Source organism: Styela clava, chromosome 11, assembly GCF_964204865.1.
Source record: "Styela clava chromosome 11, kaStyClav1.hap1.2, whole genome shotgun sequence".
Lineage (NCBI taxonomy): Eukaryota > Metazoa > Chordata > Ascidiacea > Stolidobranchia > Styelidae > Styela > Styela clava.
In genome coordinates this window covers 8,652,958-8,674,430 of record NC_135260.1, presented here as the reverse complement: position 1 = coordinate 8,674,430, position 21,473 = coordinate 8,652,958, and the positions used below count along the sequence as shown (strand labels likewise).

Sequence of the window (21,473 nt, the reverse complement as noted above, 5' to 3'; positions counted from 1 at the left end):
TTTGCATCAATTTTTATTATCACAGTTTTAAAGTTTTTGAATGTGTGAAATGGGGTGATCGATTCAGTTGGACCTAATATCATAGATACAATACTTTATTTAGAAAACTGCAAATCACATAAAACAGAAATAATAGGCAGAAAAACCACACAGAGTGGAGTGTGACTTGGCAAAAACCCTGACTGGAATCGTGAGACTTAGACGATCTTCTGTTTGAAATGTGGATGACAGCTTTTGATTACCATCAGCTATTTTATCCAAATCCTATAATTTCCATCGAATGAAGCAATTATGGAACACACCCGTGGCCCTGGTCAGAAATTAATATGTTTTCGCATTCACACTAATTTCGTATATTACACATATTATTTAGTTTCATGATTTATGTGGTGCAAAGACTTTTATGTGATATTATACAATGTTTCAAAACATGTCAATATATATTTTATGTTCCCTGAGAAGATTATATATATGCATGTGCAAACAGTTAAACAATATATTGAAAAATATAGAAATTTGTATAGTTATCGGACGGAATTCACGAACACTGCAAAGGCCCATCTTGTCTAAAAAGCACAGCCAAGATTTATGGCAATATAAGAAGTTACGTCAGAATTGTAACCAAGAAAATGTTTCACAATCTTTTTCATCGAGATTAGCTATTTCTTACTTTTATAACATTAAAATATTCGTAGAAAACAGAGCAAATAATGAGTGATTTTATACCAAACAATAACACACCAAGAACATTTTGAAACATTTGTGGCTATGAAATAAAAGCTACAGTTTAAATATGTAGGAAATTGACGAAATTCAAATTGACACCATGTTGCTCCTGGTATTGCAAACTATAGCAGGTAAAAAGATACAATTTGTATTTGCAATCTTAGTTGATAATCCCGGAGGAAAATGCAGGTTCGCAAGAGACAGGTACAAAAAACTGAGAATGAAAATATACAAACAAAGTTATATATTTAAAATCTCTTAATTCTTTTGAACTGGACTATGGCTGAAACCCATACTCAAATTTCGATGTTATAGATTTACGAAGTGGTTTCGGATGCATATTTGATGAAAAATGGCTGGGAAACGAATAAAATGAGAACACATAAATTTTAATTACTTACTAAATATTTTCCTAATTAGCCTACTACTACGTAAATGAGGTATATTATTCAATTGCACTATGTTCGTAATTGTACGGGAAAGTTTCACAAAATCGGATTCTATCTGCAGAAAATATGACATATATATTTACAGTTGGAAGAGTTTACTGCATCAGATAATTCTATTCGTTGTCAGATGAAAGATTACAGAGCTTTTTTATAATCCAAGGGAAAATACAATGATAACCTGAAAGAAGTCGTTGTCAAACTTGAAATGTTACAAAATAAAACTACTCAGAAATTCATTATACCCTTATCTGGCTCGGAGGTGTAGCGCATCGTGCTAAGCGTTAGGAATACGCTCGCCACTGCATCTCTGATTATCATATATACTTGGGTTCGCAGGTTCGAGAGCATTATGTGCGAGAAAATCGCTTTTACTTACCCTCTGGTCGGTAACGGCTTCCTCCATCACTAAGTCTATGCTTCCGAAAAAAAATAATAATAACTGGCTCCCTAATCCCATACCCGGACTGGTAACCGGACGAGAGGCCGTGTTTCGTTATATGATTAAGCCGTCTTATGGACTTTCCTCTTCCCAGGATAAATATGTAAATCTTGTCCTATCCTTCATACATTAGTTAGGTCACTTTAAATCTAATTGTATGCATATGTTTCTAATGTCGACAGACGACAGATCAGTCAGAATAAACGGTGTGTATGTTAAAATATGATAAACTTACGTAAAATATAACTTACATAACAGCGCAGCAATAGATCCAATAAATGACATCCCAAGTGCTACTGCAGTAGACACACATTCAAAGTAAATTGGAGGAGATTCTTTCAGATCTCGTAACTCTTTTTGTAAATCGCTACACTGTAAGTTGGTATTGTGAACACTTAAATATATTCGTTTCTATATTCGATGGGCAATACCGAATGTCTGTAATGCCATACCGGTAAAATATGTAAAATATATTCGAACAAAATGCAAATAAAATTACTGCCAAAACCTTTTCCTTTTTTAGATAATTATCATGAAATGAATATCAAAAACAAAAGTTCGTCGAACAGATGCTGTAATACCAAAAGATAATGAAATTAGAACAACATGCCAAGTAAATCAACATGTTGGAATTTGTCAGTTTAAAAAAAATGATAAAACATCAAACTAGCGAATTTTAAAGTAATAACTTTTGATAAAACCTACTTTGTTTGCAATGATTTCGGTGAAGATATCCACTTCAGCTTCATCATCATCATTGATACTTGTGTCAGTTGGACAATCAGTGTCTTGTTTGGCACTTGTATTTGATTGTTCACCCTCAGTGGAAATCTAAATAGATTTATTGTAACATTTGTTTGAGTTTATTTTCAGCGTATAGATGGAGATATTATGGCGACAAAGTCGAATCATTGATAAAGATATTCCAACTATTCAGGTTCAAATCTCGCGAATTTCAAAGTTCATTTATTCTCGACTGAAATTTTAAAAAAGTAAAACTGGAAAGTAACGTTTTAATATGTCGGTTGACAAAAACAAACAAACTTATTATTAGACACGAAATATTGAGATAATATATATTTACATATGCATCAATATGCCGCTGAATATAAAATATGTACAAGTATTTTCTATGGTAATTGAATCAGAAATTTATCAATCCGTGATTTGTAGCTTGCATAAAACACTAATGCTAAGAAGGAAAATGTATCAAAATATATTGCACAGTGGAGATACTAAATTTTTTACAATCACCTCATTCTCTGTGAAAGTTTTGTTGAATGGTACTGTGTTCGGGCAAACACACTCGGTCGTCTCTGGCAAGCCGTACCTTCAAAATGTAAATATTTATAGTTAAATATGCAACCGACGTATGTATTGATAATGGAGCTTGTAATAATTCTAGCGATTCACGTACTATAATCTTTACAGGAGGTGTCATCTCAAGCAGGTACAGATATATTTCCGTTATAAAAGTACGTTCTGATAATATGATTTTAGACAAAAACAGTCCGCCATGCCGTAACGCAACGGTACAGATCTTTGACAAGATCTATCCATGATTGAAGCGACAAAAAAATTCCAAATTCCAGAAACTAATAGTCTGTGGGTATTGCTGCAATCTACCAAGAATATACCAGTCTAAAGACCAGTCCAAAGGTGAAGAAATCTTCCTTTTTTGTGTTTGGAAAAACATTAAATAATCTAAAAAATACAAAATGCCTTCTAATTCGTCACATTGTGGTAGCTACTCTATTGACAATTATCAAATTTAAAATTTTCGCGGGAAAATTATCCAATGTCAACAGAACTATAAATGACTGTGTTGCATCAGCATACCGACTTAACTATTATTTGTACGTTATTTCACATTGATATCTTACCCACCTGCAGAGTTTAACCTGTATCAGTGGTTCCCTACATTTACAGCAAAACATGACGTAGCCATCTCGTTGTATGGTGATAACATGATTAATTCCACACATTTCTATAGAATGAGCTTCGTATGTATTAACGCGATCAGAAAATCCCAATTTTCCAATCTGAATGATAAAAATACAAGCTGCTATTGTCACGTATACCAAAACCACGACAAAATGTGTTTAGTGAAATTGGACATGATGGCCATTTTCACCAGATCCGTATCGCATCGGCTATTTAATAGGAATAGGATAAGTGCCAACAAAGTGAACCACAAGTTGAAATCATCACACCAAAATAATTTGAAGGGAATAAAAACTTAGACTGCCTGTGCATTTTGTCGCATTTTTGCGTTCCGGTTATTGTTAAACACTAGGATTTGATAAGTATTTTTTCCACCATGCTTTCCAAATATATATATCGTAAAATAGAATTTCCCAAACAGTAGTCTAAAACAGGGCTTCCCAAACTAGGGGCCGCGGCCCTGGTAGGGGCCGCGAAACGAATTTTAGGGGCCGCAAAGAGAACACCAATTTTACACAAAGTACTATATCTATTGTACTTTTCCAGATTTCCTCTTGATTCGAAATACAATTATTGGAAATATTGTGAAAAAAAAATTTCCTGATTCCTAATGAACACATCATCATACTGTGTAAATAAGACAGTGTCTTCAATTTTATTTCGAAAATAACACGAGGGCTTATTTTGGGGGAATGTAGAGAATGACGAGATTTTTTTATTATGCCAAATATGAATAACGATTTCCATTACTTATAAATAGCACGTCTTCATTTAAAATAACTGCTACATATAGATTATTAACCATTTAAAAAGTATAGTGTAAAATTCCTGAGTAGATATTTCTTGCTATCGACTAGGACTCAGTGGTTCTCGAACTTTATTGTATTGTGACGCCCTCCAAAAATATGCTCAAGTTACGACTACCCGTGAAAATACGTATTGATACCTTCCAATAAAAGACTTTTTTTGCAATGCGTTTTCTATAAAGGAACAAACAAAACATAACGACAGTCAGTGAAATCATATTTAATGGGCCTTGGTAGAAAAGTCTGCTTTATATAAAAACGAAATTGCAAAGGGGATAGGAGTCCGTAACGCTTTTTGAACCAAGAAAAATAATCTTTATCTACAGAAAACCGAATTTTCAGACTTGAACTTTTTTATTGTAACACCATCACAGGTAAGATCGATATAATCTTCATTTTTTCTGTAAAAGTAGAAGATATGGGTTGTTTCAAAGGTTCATGAATCACGAAATTTTGCGACGTCCTAGCAAAATTGAAACGACGCACTTCCACGGGATTAGGTCAAAAAAAAAATTGCGCTATCGACTAAGTCTTTTTTAAAGGGGAGCGCTTATATCAAAATAAATTCTAAAATTCAGGCTTGGTTTTATTTTCGGGGAAACACAGTAGAATCACCGCGCTTGCATAACAATTCATATTCGGATCGTAAGAACCGATTTGAGTGTGTATGCATAACAATGCCGGCTTGTGTACGCTCTGTTACGTCGGGTATCCTACATGCTGCAATTTCGTAGGCTGCAGTTTATTCATTAGCTAAACATGAGTGATTTTTTCAGCAATTTGAAGAAAAACCAGGCAGAGATATGATAAGTACATATTAACGCTGACCAAATTGTGTTTTATTATCAGGCAGCATATTTTTCGCGTAGGTGCGTCATGAGTTTTTTCCATGATAATTTGGCGCCACACAAACCGCTGTCTTATGCTAAGTTTGATCAATAAGAGTGAACAATTCCGGAAAAGGACCATGCCGTCGGTGGCCAGACATCGTAATTCATCATTAGGCCTGCATAAACAAACATTGAGCCAAGGCTGGACTTGCTATGCAGCAAAAATAATTCTCAACAATTACACTGAATAATTGAGTAACGTCAATCTGAATAAATATGTGCTTGTTTTTGTAATTGAGTAGGCCTACTAAAAGTTGAAAATTAGCTGTGTCAATAAAACATCAAAAATGCATATTTCGAGCTGTATAGCATTATTAGCGCGAACAAGGGCCGCGGAAAATTTTAATATATTAAAAGGGGCCGCGAGCTCAAAAGTTTGGGAAGCCCTGGTCTAAAACTCTTTTAAGCCGCCACCCCTTTTTGAAATTTGGCAAGTTTCGCGCCCACCTAAAAATAACTGGCTAACCATAAGCTACAAATAACAGACAGGAAGGCGAAAACGTGTTTATTTAAAAAAAAACGTTGCAAATACGTGGATGGAACGTGAATATCCAAAATAAGGCGGGAAAGATCAAATCTAACAAATATTTTTTTATTAGCTCCGGGCCCCCGAAATCGTCTACGCCTCCCTTGTTGGAAGTACCCAGCCGTTTGAAAACCACTGGTCTAAAACAACGTTTTTCAGTCGTTCCCATCGTAATGGCTACTTATAGTGGTATTGTCAAATGAATTTTTATATTACACAGTTTATTACAAATATGCTAATGAATGCGCCACTAAATATATAAATTACATACCAACATCAAGATCATCAATACGTAAATTTTCTTTTGCATTGTTTTTCAGTTGTCTTCATCTATCTATACTATACTCAAATGAAGCACTTTTTGATAAGTAGACTGAAAGAAATGTATCATAAGCAGGGCCTGTTTCGCGTAAAACGGAAACGTCTTGTCGTAAGAGCCCCGTGACATGAGGGGGCGGACGGGCTTTAGTTGGAAATCTAGAACGATAACTTCGTTTAGAAGGTGATTCATCAACTTTATAGAACAATCACCACATACCATAGTCAATAAAATAATCTCTTTCACTGTCTGGATTATTCCAGTACTAACACTCAACTAAAGCTTACGATGAAGATTGAATTTGTTGCTGGGTAGGTTCAGTAAGAAATGATCCAATTGACAATTTTATGTCAAGACCTGACGAATGTATGAAATGTCTTTCTCTGTATGGACAAGGATCGGTAACATTGAATATTATGTTCCCCACGAACCGGTATCAAAACATTTAACTGAATGGAAGACAAAATGCTTACTTAGAACTAGCGTAATCGCAGCTTGAGATCGAGCCCTACCGGGGAATCACTTATATATACTCGTCATACAATTTATCGAAAGACAAAGCGCTCTGTTGCGAAATATAACTTTTCTGTAGACAGTCGATCATGTTGGAATAACCGCGTTCAGAACCTCTAACTACACGAATAGAAACTTTCTCCTGGCATCGCCCATATTTGAAAACCTGATAATATTGTCAACTTTATTGTGAGCTTTATATAGAAAAGACTCTTAACGAAAATCACCATGTATCCTAACAACGTAACCTTTTCCAGATAGGTACACTGTTTAATTCTTACTGTCATAAAATGCTGTTAAATTATCATTTCATCTCCAGTTACCTTACTTGTCTTTCAGGCTTGAATGAACAACCTCAAATCTGAATAAACACGTCTGTCTGGCGTTCACAAAGCATATTGCGTGTAATAAATACAATTGTTTCTCCAAGAAGTTGGAAGCCACGCCGAACGATTACAATAACATGCTCTATTGAATGTATGTGAAATATTCCTTTGTCGAATTTTATTGAATTATTTACTTACATTAAGTAAGCTTTTATAGTTGTCGAATTTGGATTTTGATCGTGAGTTTTTTCGCCTGACGACGCAAGAAAGATGTTTAATAATAATAATAGGTTTATTTCGACTCCATAACCCGCATAACGGGCAATAAAATGATTGATAAAAACAAATGAATAAAAACTGATTATGAAGTCAGGGGAACAAACAAAACCTTAGATAAGGTTCAAAACGTACAGAATATAAAATAGAAGGTATTGTCGAAAAGAAGTGGTACGTGTTCACTCATCTAAAATTATTTCACACGCGCTCACACTCACATACTCACCACTCACCACCACACACATATACACGCACAATCACAGAGACATTATTAAGTAAAAACGCGATAAACTTATAGTAAATTACATAGTAATCAAAAATAACGAAAAGTAAAAAATTAGTTGCCACACCATATCAATAATTTTGTAACGGTTGGCATTGCCAAATTGATCGATTTTCTAATCGGGATTGAACAGTGAAGAAAAACTTTTATTGAAAACATATTGCCAAGCTGATTATTATATTCGTAGTCAAATGCCAAATTGCTTAACCGAGGCTGCCAGAATTGGGTGCACGAAGAAGTGGGCTAGACCAGTGGTCCCCAAACTTTTTGTACCATCGCCCCCCAACAATATTTCATACAACTTCACCAAACAAGAAGACAAATCATAGTTTATAGTGTTTTATAATGAGATTGGTAGTCTTCAGTGAGATTTTTAATATTTGGTGACATTTTCGTAAGGCACAATATCAATTTAACCCGTTTACTGATGGGAAGGCAGTTTCGTTCTTTTGATAGCAATAGTATAACGGCTGGAAACCCCTTTCCACCTTATAAGAGGTCGGAAATGAGAGAATCCAGGGTTATACCTTCTCAAAAATCACCGGGTACTTGTCTGATGATCTGTACCAAAATACATCATAACCATTTTCGGTAAAATTCATCTTCGATTCCTCATCATGTGGGCTACCACGGCTTCCAGCCCGGTTACCAGTCAATAGAATGAATCAGCCATGTATGTTTCAGATTCATGGACTTGATAGCGGGGGAAGCCGTACTGACGATCGGCTACGCCAGGGGACAACCTTGTTTCGCTCGTGGGGCAAAATTTGGGGTTGCAAGTCTTGACGGGCAGCACATATTTTTTGAAAGTTGAAAACGGAACAGCACGCGCAGCGGCCCCAGAGAACTTCCAATGCGGCCCTCGAACGCTTAACAATTATTTTAGTATTTTGTAAGTTTTTTTTTCATCTAAATGTGATACATTTTTCAAACCTTTTAAAATGAAATTGATTATTCAGACAAAAAAGGACCATTTACAGAAAGTAGTTTTGGAAAATTAATTTTTTTTTGAATTCAATTTGACCCAATTATGGATATACTTCAAGCTAGCAAAAAGTAATTGAAAAAAACACTGCAGGAATTGAATGAAATGCAAACACGAAGAAGGTGGCATTCTTGAAGAAAAGGGGGGTTGCAATATTTCTGTATTTCTCAAAATTCCAAAATTTCTATCAGCTCAATGAAAAAATACAATGTAAGTAGACATTATCAGAATAAGCTCAGCAGTCAATATGACAAATTTAAAGATCAACTTTGAATAGAATATTTTTATGTGTTTGTATATCATTATAAATATACAACTACATAGTTACTAATCAATATATAGAAATCATAACCAAAGCGGTCTTATGCCACGTGGTGCCAATGATAGGAAATGTGGCGGGAAATGTATGGTCCGAAATGTCAGTCATTACTTTTGTTTACTGATCTATACATAAAATGATGAATGTATTATTCTTGCATTACTGAAATTATTCAAACATTCTCAACGATCCAGTATAACCGATGATCATGTGACCTCGTTAATTAGAGTTGGTACTGTTAAATCAATTCAGCCTGATATAAGTGAGCTGGTGGCACGAAAGATATGCGAAACCTCAGGACATATGTTATATTAAAACATTGAGTTTATTCTGTAGTATTTTTGTAAATTTTAGGGGTATATATTTAGATTAAGTCATTTTTAGTTTACGTATTATTCTTTCCTTATCAAATCTTTGTTCTAAAATGTTTTGGATAGTTGTAAAAATATTTGATTTTTGTAATAAATACAGTAAATTGCAATAATAGCGAAATACCAAAAAATTAATATGTAAATGTCATTTGAAATTTCAGAAAATAACAAAATTTTATTCAGCTATTTAATTGCATCACAATATATGTCACAAACTACACATATATATCTAAAAATATGCTTTAAGTATACATTATCAAAATATATTAAAAACTGTTGCGGCCCTTCGCACAATTCCCAAAATGCAATGCGGCCCTTGAAAACCTACGAGTTTGACACCCCTGGGTTATATTATAACTTGTCTCACGATAAATTCTGCTACGTAAAAAATATAATCTATTGCTCGAGCGTAGATTATAAAATTAATTCATCCTCAAAATCACCGTTTTGTCGCTATGAGTGCGGGTGGAAATATTTTACTCCGCGGGCCGGATCTGGCCCACTTTAAGAATCTCTGGGCCATTTCATTGCCCAAATTAAAGCCAATTATTGGCCAAATTATAGTCCAGATTGTAGGTACTTAAACGTAAAGTAGAACAATAGTTTATGGAAATAAACATAGGATGAACCATCTTTTTGTGTTTTTCAAGCTACTTAGGATTTTTGTTTGCACTCCTGGTGCTATCGTAAATATATACTACTACGGTTCTATAATCAGTTTTTAGGTTTATTTTTTTCCATGAATTATTCTATTGTCTGTTATGCTGATTATAGAGTCGAAATAAATTTGTACTCGTATATATTTCATTGCGCTTAATAGAGCTTTTTAATCGAGTCTCGCGATTCCCAGCGTCTGTGCACAACGGATCGTCTGCTATAATTGGCCTGAGTTCGAAGCATCTTCGCACACGCACAAATGAAATTTACGATGCAATTTATTCAAGTATTGCATAAACCGCTAGTAGCGAATTTCTTTTGTATTTAATGTCGCGTTCTGAAATATCTTTTGAGCTAGTTGCAAAAATGTTCAGTGTATGCTCAATGGTGTGACGCATGGTTCCATTACATTTGAACCACGACAATTGCGTCTATGGATTTTTTTTGTTTTACGGATATTTGAACCCATACTAACCCTAACCCATGAGTTTTAGCACACGCATATGGATTGAACCCGCGGATATACACATGGGTTCAAATGTACGGTCACTGTGGCGCATCATTCCACTCCACTACGGCCCACGATCTAACTTGATCATAAGTTTTGGATTCCCTCTGATTTCGCGCGACCGCGACCGCGGGGGTTGCGGGAGTGGATGCTACGCCACTGTCACATGGATCATAAAAAAAATATTACCCGGTTACTGTCGGCTTGAGGTTCTTAAGCATGTCGATATGTATTTTATAATACCCCGAGACAATTATATGCATATGCAAACAATTAAATATTATAATGGAAAATGAGGAAATTTGTATAATTAATCGGAATTCGCGAACACCGCAAAGGCCAAACTGTCATCTAAAACTCTAAAAAGCACAGTCAAGGATTATGGCACAATACGAAGTTGAAGTAAAAATTGTACCCAAGAAAATTATTCACAATCATTTGCATTGAGTTTACGTACTTACGTCAAGTTTAAATAATAGCCTTTTCATACGTTCATAATATTGAAACGGATTTCGCAGAGAATGGAGTAAATAATGAGTGATTTTATAACAATTACACATTGCATTAGAAACATTCGTGGCTATGAGATACAAGCTACATAGTTCAAATATGCAGTGAATTAACGCAATTCAAATTGACACTATGTTGCTTGATATTGCAAATTATAGCACTTAAAAAGATATTTATAATAACTGTTAAGTGGTTCAGCTGCCAAAGCCATGCTCATTCATATTAAAAGTGTTCTAAACACGTAATTTCCTTAAAAAATAAAGTTAGATATTGAACCTCGAGTGTCGCTGCTCGATAACCCTTCCTGATTCCCCGCAACTTCCCTTCCCCAGTAAAAATGTGTTTTCAGTTTTGTATTTTGTATATATGTTATTTTTTACTGAATGGGAAAAAATAAACTTGACTATATGACTATGTTAATTATACTAAAATGCAATTTCGAATATTTCCGGAGTTGCTCATTATATACGATAGAATTGCTGGACTCTTTATTGCCATGTTGTATCAGTCGTCAACTGTGCTCCTTCCGAATCTCAGCTCAGCAGTTTATTAGCTGCGTGAGTTCCTGTCTTTCCTATTTGATTTCTGCTTCGGCTTGGTTTGTTTCCTTGCTTCATCTTGTCTTCTCTCTGCCTCTGCATGTTTACCATTTTGGCAGGTGACTCCCAGTAAATTTTCTATTTTTTAAAATCAAAGTTAATGAAACGATAGTTTTCGAATATTTTGTTGTTACTCGTTTAGTCAATATAATTTATACTTAATGTAGTGTTCGGATTTAACACTTAAAAAAATTATTTAAATTACCTTATCGTTTAGTTCATGTGGATATAATGAGCATATATATATATAAGGGTGGCCCAAAAGTAGGTATACAGTTATTAACTTATTTTATATGCTTTGAAGCTACTTGCAGTTCACTTTATGTTACTTGTTAAGTACCACAAAAATTGCTTATTTTTTAGATAATAAATCTAGTGTGAATTTTACATTAGTTTTCTAGCTGCTTGGAGAGTAATAAAAAATAAATAAAATAACTGTATACGTTCTTTTGGGCCACCCTGTATCAGCTTTGGAAGAAGAAGCGTTACAATGATAATAATTTAGGCGTCCAGCGTCCGGCGCCTACCGTAATAATCTAAAAGTAGGAACATCAAAGACTGGAAATGAAAATATACAAACAAAAATATTATGTTTTGAACTTCTTCTAATTGTTTTGAAGTGGATTTCTATGACAACATATTTACCGCCTGAGGAGTTTTCATCATTAGATGATTCTATTTTGTTGTTAGATGAAAGCTTACAGAGTTTTTGCATGGTCCCCGGAAAAATATGATGATAACCTGAAAGGAGTCAATGACAAACTTGAAATTTTACAAAATAAAACTACTGACTTATAGAAATGTAAATTCTTTTTTATGATTACTAATGAAATGCAATGTCCATGTTACAGTAGTGTTATTCAGGCAAGAGCATATATAATGGACAATGGATTATATTCATTATACCATAATCTAATTTATCTTCATACATTTGTTAGGTCACTTTCAAATCTGCCGACAGGTCAGTTAGAATAAGCTATGTTTAAATATAATAAATATATGTAGTATGTAACTTACACATCAGGGCAACAAAAGGTCCAATAAATGACATGAGACAAATCATCATGATTGCTACCACAGTTGACACGCATTCACAGTTGTATGGAGGAGATTTTTTTAGATCTCGTAACTCTTTTTGTAATTCGCTAAACTGTAAGGTGGTAATGTGAACACTTAAATATATCCTTTTTAATATTTTCTGGACAATACCAAATGCCTGTTTTTTTTGTAATGCCATACCGTTAAAAAATGCTTATTTGGATAATTAGCATAAAATGAATATCAAAAATGAAAAGTTGTTGAACAAAAGATAATGAAATTGGAACATCATGTCGGAATCCCTCAAATTAAACAGAAATGATGAAACATTAAACGAGAGATTTTTATTAGAGTAATAAATGTTGGTAAAACTTACCTTGTTTTCAATGATTTCGGTGAAGATATTCACTTCAACTTCGTCATCATCATTGATACTTGTGTCAGTTGGACAATCAGTGTCTTGTTTGACACTTGTATTTAATTGTTTACCCTCTGTGGAAATCTAAATAGATTTATTGCAAAATTTGTTTGAGTTTATTTCAGCGTATAGATGGAGATCTTATGGCGACAAAGTCAAATCATTGATGAAGATATTCTAACTATTCAGTTTCAAATCTCACGAATTTCAAAGTTCACTTACTCTCGACTGAAATCTTAAAAAGTAAAACTGGAAAGTAACGTTTTAATATGTCGGTTGACAAAACAAACAAACTTATTATTGGACACGAAATATATATATATTTACAAATGAATCAATAGGCCACTGAATATAAAATATATACAATTATTTTCTATGGTAATTGTATTTCGACAGGGAATCAGAAATCAGAAATTTATCAATCCGTGATTTGTAGCTTGCATAAAACACTAATGCTAAGGAGGAAAATGTATCAAAATATATTGCACAGTGGAGATAATAAAATTTTTACACTCGCCTCATTCTCTGTGAAAGTTTTGTTGAATGGTACTGTGTTCGGGCAAACACACTCGGTCGTCTCTGGCAAGCCGTTGCTGCAAAATGTAAATATTTATAGTTAAATATGCAACCGACGTATGTATTGATAATGGGGCTTGTAATAATTCTAGCGATTCACGTACTACAGTAGGTGTATTTTTCATCTCAAGCAGGTACAGATATATTTCCGTTATAAAAGTACGTTTCTAATAATATGATTTTAGACAAAAACAGTTCTCCCCACCGTAACGCAACGTTACAGATCTTTGACAAGATCTATCCATGGTTGGAGCGACAAAAAAACTCCCTCAAATTCCAGAAACTGATAGTCTGCGGGCATTGTTGCAATCTACCAAGAATACAACTCTAACGGTGAAGAAATCTTCCCTGATTTGTTAATTTTATTATGTTTGGATAAACATTGAATGAACTAAAAAGTACAAGATGCTTTTTTTATTCGTCACATTGTGGTCGCTACTCCATTGATAACTATCAGTATTAAAATTGTCGCCCGAAAGTTATCTAATGTCAACAGAACTATAAATGACTGTTGCATCAGCATAGGCCTACATTTTCTCATAATTTCGCCCGTCAATTAGTGATCACGATCGACTAACTATTATTTGTTCGTTATTTCACATTGATATCTTACCCACCTGCAGAGTTTAACCTGTATCAGAGGTTCCCTACATTTACAGCAAAACATGACGTGGCCATTTCGTTCTATAGTGATGACATGATTAATTCCACACATCTCTATGGAATGAGCTTCGTATGCAATATCGCGATCAGAAAATCCCAATTTTCCAATCTGAATGATAAAAAAGTAAACAACAAGTCGAAATCAACACACCAAAATCATTTTAAGGTTATAAAAACTTGGATTGCCTGTTAATTTTATGTTGAGTCATTGTTGAACACTGGTATTTGATAAGTATTTATCAAGCCGTGCTTTTCAAAAATATCGTAAAATAGAATGTCCAAAACAGTGGTCTAACACTTTTAAGCCGCGCCCCCTTTTTGGAATTTGTCAAGTTTCGCGCCCACCAGAAAATAACTGGCTAACAATAAGCTACAAATAACAGACAGGAAGGCGAACGCGTATTTTATTAAAAGAACATTTTGCAAATACGTGGATGGAACGTAAATATCCGAAATAAGGAATGTAAATATTGAAAATAAGGCGGGCTTCAATTTAGTATGACAAATGTTCTCTAGTTTTATTATTATTACTATAATACTTATTCATGAACATATAATAAACTACTTAAACTTTTCAAAAACAGGAGTGCTAGTTGCGCATAACACTAGTAAAAAATTCATTAAAGATTAAGCAAATAAAGTAGTTTTATGCACGGGGAGGGAGGAATAAAGGGTTTCAACATAGGAAAAAGGAGGAAAAAGTTTGGGAAGCACTGGTCTAAAACATCAAGTATATCGTAATGGCAACTTTTAGTGGTATTGTCGAATGTTTTTTCCAAATTATACAGTAATTACGAATATGCTAGTAACTACAATACTAAATAAATAAAAAACATACCAACATCGTCAAGATCATCAATACGTAAACCTTCCCTTTCATTGTTTTTCAATTGTCTTAATCTCTATACTATACTAAAAAAGTACTTTTTGATAAATACACTGAAAGATAAGTATCATTAGCATGGCTTGTTTCGCGTAAAACAGAAACGTCGTGTAGTAAGAGTCACACGATATGAGGGCTGCGGACGGGCTTTAGTTTGAAATCGATGAACAAAAAATTCTTTTAGAAGGTGATTCATCAATTTTATAGAACAATCACCACAAACCATAGTGAATATATTGAACTCTCTTTCACTGTTTGGATTATTTCAGTACTAACGCCCAACTAAAGCTTACGATTAAATTGAATTTGGTCTCGTACTTTCGGTTGCTGGTTATGTTCAGTAAGAAATGATCAAATTGACAATTTCATGTCAAGACCTGACGAATGTATGAAATATCTTTTTGTGTGTGGAGAAGGACCGGTAACATTAAATAATATTAACCCACGAACCGGCATCAAAACATTTAGATCAGTGGTTGTTAAACTTGTCATACAATTTATTGAAAGACAAAGCGCTCTTTTGCGAAATGAACTTTTTTTTGTAGGCACTCGATCATGCTGTAACAACCGCGTTGAGAACCACTAACCGTAACCACACGAATAGCAACTTTCTCCTGGCATCGCCCATTATTTGGAAGCCTGATATTTTTATCAACTTCATTAGGCTTTATATAGAGAATACTGTTACGAAAATCACCATGCATCCCAACAACGTACCCTTTTCCAGATAGGTACACTGTTTAAATTCTTACTGTCATGAAATGCTGTCAAATTATTATTTTACCTCTAGTTACCTTACTTGCTGTCCTTCAGGCTTGAATGAACAACATCAAATCTATAACATAAGCCTGTCTGGCGTTCACAAAACATATCGTGTGTAATGAATACAATTGTTTCTCCAAGAAGTTGGAAGCCACGCCGAACGATTACAATAACATGCTCTATTGAATGTAAAATATTCCTTTGTCGAACTTCAATGAAATATTCATTTACTTACATTAAGTAAGCTTTTATAGTTGTCAAATTTGGATTTTGGTCGTGAGTTGTTTCGCCTGACGACACAAAAAAGAAGTTTAATGATAATAATAGATTTATTTCGACTCCATAACCCGCATAACTGGCAATAAAATGATAAATAAAAACTGATTATGAAATCAGGGAAGCAAACAAAACCTCAGATAATGTTTAAAACGTACAAAATATAAAATGGAAGGTATTGCCAAGAAGAATTGGTACGTGTTCACTCACCTAAAATTATTGAATTATTTCACACACGCACAACCACGGAGCAATTATTAAGTAAAAAAAATGCGATAAACTTATCGCAAGTCACATAGTATTCAAAAACAATAAAAAAGTAAAAAATTATTTGCCACGCCATATCAATAATTTTATAATGGTTGCCAATGCCGAATTGGTCGATTTTCTAATCGGGAGTGAACAGTAAAAAAACTTCTATTGAAAACATATTGGCAATCTGATTATAGCTGGAGTCAAATGCCAAATTGCCCAAATCAACGTTGCCAGAATTGGGTGCATGGAGAGGTGGGTTAGCTAGACCACTTCATTTCTTAAATTAAACACAAATATTGCCAAGTTATAGTCCAGATTGCAATAACTTCTCAAAGCTACCCGTACGGTAACAGTATAAGTTATTATAATTAATAGGGTACGGGAATAAACTGGTGACAAAGGGTGTAAGTAAAGTTTTTTTCATTACAATGGCGACAGAAAGACCAGGAAAATGGAATCTTGGATATTGACTTCAGACGAGGATATAGGAATAAAATTGGTATTTCACAGGATCTCTTTATCAGAGTATTTGTTTGATTTTTTTCCTCCATTCAATAATTGCGAAGTAAAACGAAAAACAAATATGCAAGTAGTTGTTTTATGATTGAATGAAGGGAAACATGCTGAACTATTAATTAGATTAGACAAAGTAATCTTTTAAATGCTTTTGGGATATATTGTCATTCTACAAAATCTATAGTGATGGTTAGACGATCTAGGAGGATCTGCTTAGGAAACAGAAGAATTTATCACACCATGCAATAGAACACCCAAAGTTTGCTCACTCTATCTATACCTTGGCCATCAAGTCAACTCCACGCCAATACCCAAAGCAAATAGGCAATGTCACTGGCGTAAATATACTTACCGGTATATCGAAGAGAACCGTTTTCAGTCTTGTAATCGTGCCGATGTAACTAACGTTGCGAAGATACTTTGCAGTAGGCACATATGTTTACATACACAAGTCTAGTCTGGACTCAATGTGTAGCTCTCCCCAGTTTATATCGATTTAACTTGCATATTTTGTATATATTTTATTGTACCGTAGTCCCGTAGCTTGTTTTTAGTTGACAAAACAATAAATTTATCTCTCACTCTCTATCTCAACTTTGTGTGGCGGGACTGGAGTTGTACTATTTTTTATTGTTTTGTATTTTATGTATATTTTGTGTCTAGTTATTGCATATGCATTGGTGTGTGGAGTCTGAGCCTAATTCGCCCGACAGTTGGTCCCAGTTTCTCGACTCCAACCACCCCTGCATATGTGAAATGTGCTGCGGATTCGCAGTGTCAGCCTCTTCTTGCTTCTGCTGCGCTGGGTAAGGACCGTGTTTTGTCGCTCTTATTTTATCTGCTTTGAGCGTGGATTTTACACCATTTTAATAAAGTCTCTTCGTTTGCATCGTGAACTTCGAACCTATTTGTGTGTCTTTGCAGCACACTGGATCTTCTTAACTAATTATTACAGTATTATTAGACTGTATTAGTGGCGAGCACCTACCGGTATTCCGGTTAAATCGTACTGTTGCATTTGTTATCAACTTTGAGATCAAAAGCATTAATGAAAAAAAATACCACCATACTTTCCCGAAACTATTTGAGCCTGCATCGCAAAAAATTATAGTGAAACACATGCATGTAGCAATTTCTTCAACTACTATCTTTCTTTCCAACAAAGCCCGGACAAATGGTTTGAGATCTAGAGCACTTTTGTCTTGTAGTGCTTCTATCATTGTCTTTCCTGTTCAAATTGAATGTGCGAGAATGTATAGATAGTATAAATACAAGGATGAAATGAAATTCTTTTTACATACATAACACATAATTGAAAGAATAATTCAATATATTTGTTGTCGAAGCAATTAACAAAAAGTTTTTTTTGTTTGTCATAACATCTAACAGTCCTATTCTTACCAACTTTGGGATCAATTAGAAGACCTTCCACACAGCAAACTTCCACCTACAAAAACAAAGGTCCTATCTATGAATACATTTTACCATACTCAACATAATACGTACTAAACTAAATACAAATTCTCATTATAGATTCTGCGAGTTAAATAATCAAAGATTTAATCAGAGTAAAATAATTCAGATGTAAATAAGGCTGTCAAGTAATATAAACAAAGTCAGTTTGACTTCACTACAGCACTAGAAGCATTCTGATAACTTTTTATCAAAAACTCAATTCAAGATAATTTCAATTATAACTAAATTTATTGATTATAAATTTCACAGAACATCTCCATATCCAGATATCGGTAAGAGATATATGAGTTATCAAATATATCCAAATTACAGTTATTTACCCGCGATCATTCCAGTTCTCAGTTGCTGGACATCGTAAGCGTAAAATGTTTATCATTTATTACGCTGCCAAAGTGGCTGTATCTCTAGGAATAGCTACAGTTAACAATGTTAGTAGAAGAATGTACAGCAGTTAAGTAGTTGAAATGAATACTCACGTTGGTTATACTATCTGAGCGATGTCTATAAGACGTATAAAGTTTCAAAGTCAATTCCCGAAGGTTATTACTGCCACAAAATGCTGTCATTTTTTTGTTATTTTACCTCCGGAAAAACATACGTGAATAACAAATAAAGTTAAAAAAAGTGGAATTTTTCACACACAAAATTTAAACACGATCGTTTTTGGGCCCCTCAAAAGTATTTTGAACATTGATTAATAGATAGAATTTTTTTCCAATAAAATGAAAAAAATAGAGAAAACTTTGTCGGTTTTCTAACACAATACTTTTAGTATAGTGTGATACGTAAATTCACAAAAATTTGAAAAATCGTTAAATTGACCCAAAATTTGAATAAAATTCGCCTTTAGGATCAAAAATATTTTTTGGGGGTATGGATAGATATTTTAAAACATTTTTTCAATCAAGAGGTAAAATTATTCGCTCCTATTCAACATAAATAGTTTTCTCACGTTTTAAAAAAAATAGAAACCGGCGGAAAAATTCTGTCCTTCAAATAATATCGGATTTTTACATTTTGTTGAGTGAAAGTGGCTGTATTTATTGGATGTTATTCAAAGCGGAAGGCGGAATAATCGCTGGGTGAATTTCTAGGCTTCATAAGAAATTTGATAGACATAAAAATATTTGTCTGAAAGCGACTTTTATTTATTTCCAAATCGATTGGTCAATAGCAGTGGCTGCATGAACAACAATATCTATAACAAGGTAGGGGTACTACGATGAATAAGTCCAAATTCTTTCCGGTAATCCCATTTGAGTCAGATTTACGTTATTACGTTATTACGTCTCGCTATATTAAATACAAAATCGTTGCTATCATAAAGGTAAACCAATTCAGCCACTCGAAATATATTGGCCTTCACAAAGCAATGGAGGCAAAATTGAGAGTTCATGAGCTATGAACATTTGTTCTTTTCTTTGTCTTGAACTTTCCATACTCCACAGCCCCTATTAATTTTTTTTAATTTTAATTACCATGTGATGGTCATACATATCTTTAACTTGTATTTTCTGTCATGATGTATTATCTCAATGTGCCAAACTATTAATTAGTGTGCATATTCTGCTTCCAGATGACATAAATGTATTGTCATGTTTATTACCTCAGCTTGGAGTATTGACAAGAAAAAGGTGCCAGTAAATTAGGTAAAAAAATTTTCAACTCATTGTTATAATCAGAATTCACAATCAATAGGAATTATAAACAGCCAACAATCAGTGAGAATTATATGCGAAATTCCTCAGAATAGATTTGTCTAAAATCGGAGGAAGGCAAAAAATATAGGTAGTTTCCATCCACACAAGCATTTCAAGAAGACTTGCTCGAGCCAAACTAAATGAGCATCGTCAGGTGATCGGTAAGGCTGCAAGTTGAATTCAGCCCTGCAACCTCCTGCATAGAAGATAATATTAATTAGTGGGCTATGAGCTAAATTCCTAAATTTAAACAAACCTATCTACGATGCATTATGTACCAGCAATGTTACCTACGATTAACTGAATATGTAATATGTCTAATAAATTCACCTACAAAAGCAAGTTCGATAGGTGCAAACTTTGTGTTATGGAATTGTATCGCAGCACAGTTTTGTATGACACCCTCTTTAAATGAAATTTCAATGATTAAGCGCAAACATTAAAATTACTAACTTTGAACTTTGTCATTATCTGCAAAATGTTCCACACAAATCTTTCCGCTATCGCGTTTGTAATCTTCTCTGATAAAAAAAAAACGTCTATGATGTCCAGAATTGCTCTTTACAGCTTGCCTGTTATTCCAGCTTTCCAAGTAAGCAAAACTTCTTAGATATAGAGATTATTTTGTTTCGTTACAGGCGCAAAAAGGCAGGTACTACACGTAAAAAATACGCCGAGTAGCAAAAGCGAGCGGAAAACGGACTCGAAAGGCGACGAGAAATATGTGCATTGGAGCGTATCATGAAATACAATGTTTTGCCTGTAGTCTTATGGAGTGACGTCAGAGTTGCCTATCATGTTGTTTAATGTCATTGCTCTGACAAACTCGAAAGATAATATATATGAGATTACTGGCGACGATTCACTGAGGAAAATTGTAGCAAGGAATTTACAGGTAAAATTTCCAAAAAAATTCATTCTGTTTATTAACAGAACATCCTGACATTAGAGCAGTTTTTAACATTTCTCCCTGACGCAAATTTGACCACTAAAACTCCGTTTTAGTATTTTAAAGCTTTTTGTGTGATGACGCAGAAAATATATTTTTTGCCAATATGGAGCAAACTTTTTCTTCACATCTATTGACCAATTTTGCTGGTTTTGCCCATTTTATTCCTAATATTTATTTCAGCTGCTGTCGCTAAAAGCGTGTCGATGTAATGAACGCAAGTAAGTGAAAGATAGCTTGCGGTATGCGCATATGAAGTTTCAGAGTCTACTTACACAGCACTTCGCTCATCGCAGAATCAAGCGATTTGTATTATGTACTGAGAATTAGACTTCCCGTTTACAAAACAAACAGCAGCGAAATGGAACCATATTTGGTAGTAGGCCCAATTATCAAGGTGGGCATTTAATCATCGCCTTACAGAATGTATTGGGCACCAAAGACGAGAACATCATTTTTTACTGATGTGATGAAGTACTAAGAATGAAAAGATTTTTATAACATATATATATATC

At 34.1% G+C, this 21,473-nt stretch overlaps 2 protein-coding genes across 4 annotated transcripts; both read right to left on the bottom strand.

Moving 5' to 3' along the window:
- On the bottom strand, positions 1–7,066 carry LOC120347226 (uncharacterized). 3 transcript variants are annotated; one of them, XM_078117648.1, is made up of 7 exons: positions 6,936–7,066; positions 6,052–6,153; positions 3,502–3,656; positions 2,869–2,944; positions 2,320–2,445; positions 1,866–1,986; positions 1–940 (listed from the first exon to the last, which is right to left on the bottom strand). In XM_078117648.1, exons 2-7 carry the CDS (start codon positions 6,088–6,090, stop codon positions 849–851), a joined length of 609 nt encoding a protein of 202 aa, XP_077973774.1. In that variant the 5' UTR covers positions 6,091–6,153; positions 6,936–7,066; the 3' UTR covers positions 1–848. The 3 variants fall into 3 exon arrangements, with proteins under 3 accessions (XP_077973774.1, XP_077973775.1, XP_077973773.1); XM_078117649.1 differs by lacking the exon at positions 6,936–7,066 and adding an exon at positions 1,259–1,353 and having other exon boundaries at positions 6,052–6,928; XM_078117647.1 differs by lacking the exon at positions 6,936–7,066 and having other exon boundaries at positions 6,052–6,928.
- Positions 7,067–10,534: 3,468 nt separating this feature from the next.
- LOC120347960 (uncharacterized) lies at positions 10,535–15,217 on the bottom strand. Its single transcript, XM_078118137.1, has 7 exons — positions 14,980–15,217; positions 14,096–14,250; positions 13,420–13,495; positions 12,861–12,986; positions 12,464–12,596; positions 12,092–12,187; positions 10,535–11,524 (listed from the first exon to the last, which is right to left on the bottom strand). Exons 1-7 carry the CDS (start codon positions 15,019–15,021, stop codon positions 11,397–11,399), a joined length of 756 nt encoding a protein of 251 aa, XP_077974263.1. The 5' UTR covers positions 15,022–15,217; the 3' UTR covers positions 10,535–11,396.
- Positions 15,218–21,473: the final 6,256 nt, after the last annotated feature.

What these genes read in the sequence shown, in the direction of transcription:
- LOC120347226 (XM_078117648.1), bottom strand. Translation starts at nt 6,090, where the DNA reads ATGCAAAAGAAAATTTACGTATTGATGATCTTGATGTTG. An exon ending in ATACAGGTTAAACTCTGCAG is followed by an intron (nt 2,945 to 3,501) that starts GTGGGTAAGATA and finishes TACATTTTGAAG; the next exon opens with GTACGGCTTGCCAGAGACGA. An exon ending in CCGAAATCATTGCAAACAAA is followed by an intron (nt 1,987 to 2,319) that starts GTAGGTTTTATC and finishes ACCAACTTACAG; the next exon opens with TGTAGCGATTTACAAAAAGA.
- LOC120347960 (XM_078118137.1), bottom strand. Translation starts at nt 15,021, where the DNA reads ATGAAAGGGAAGGTTTACGTATTGATGATCTTGACGATGTTG. An exon ending in TGATGATCTTGACGATGTTG is followed by an intron (nt 14,251 to 14,979) that starts GTATGTTTTTTA and finishes TTTATCATTCAG; the next exon opens with ATTGGAAAATTGGGATTTTC. An exon ending in ACCTTTTGTTGCCCTGATGT is followed by an intron (nt 12,188 to 12,463) that starts GTAAGTTACATA and finishes GACTCCTTTCAG; the next exon opens with GTTATCATCATATTTTTCCG.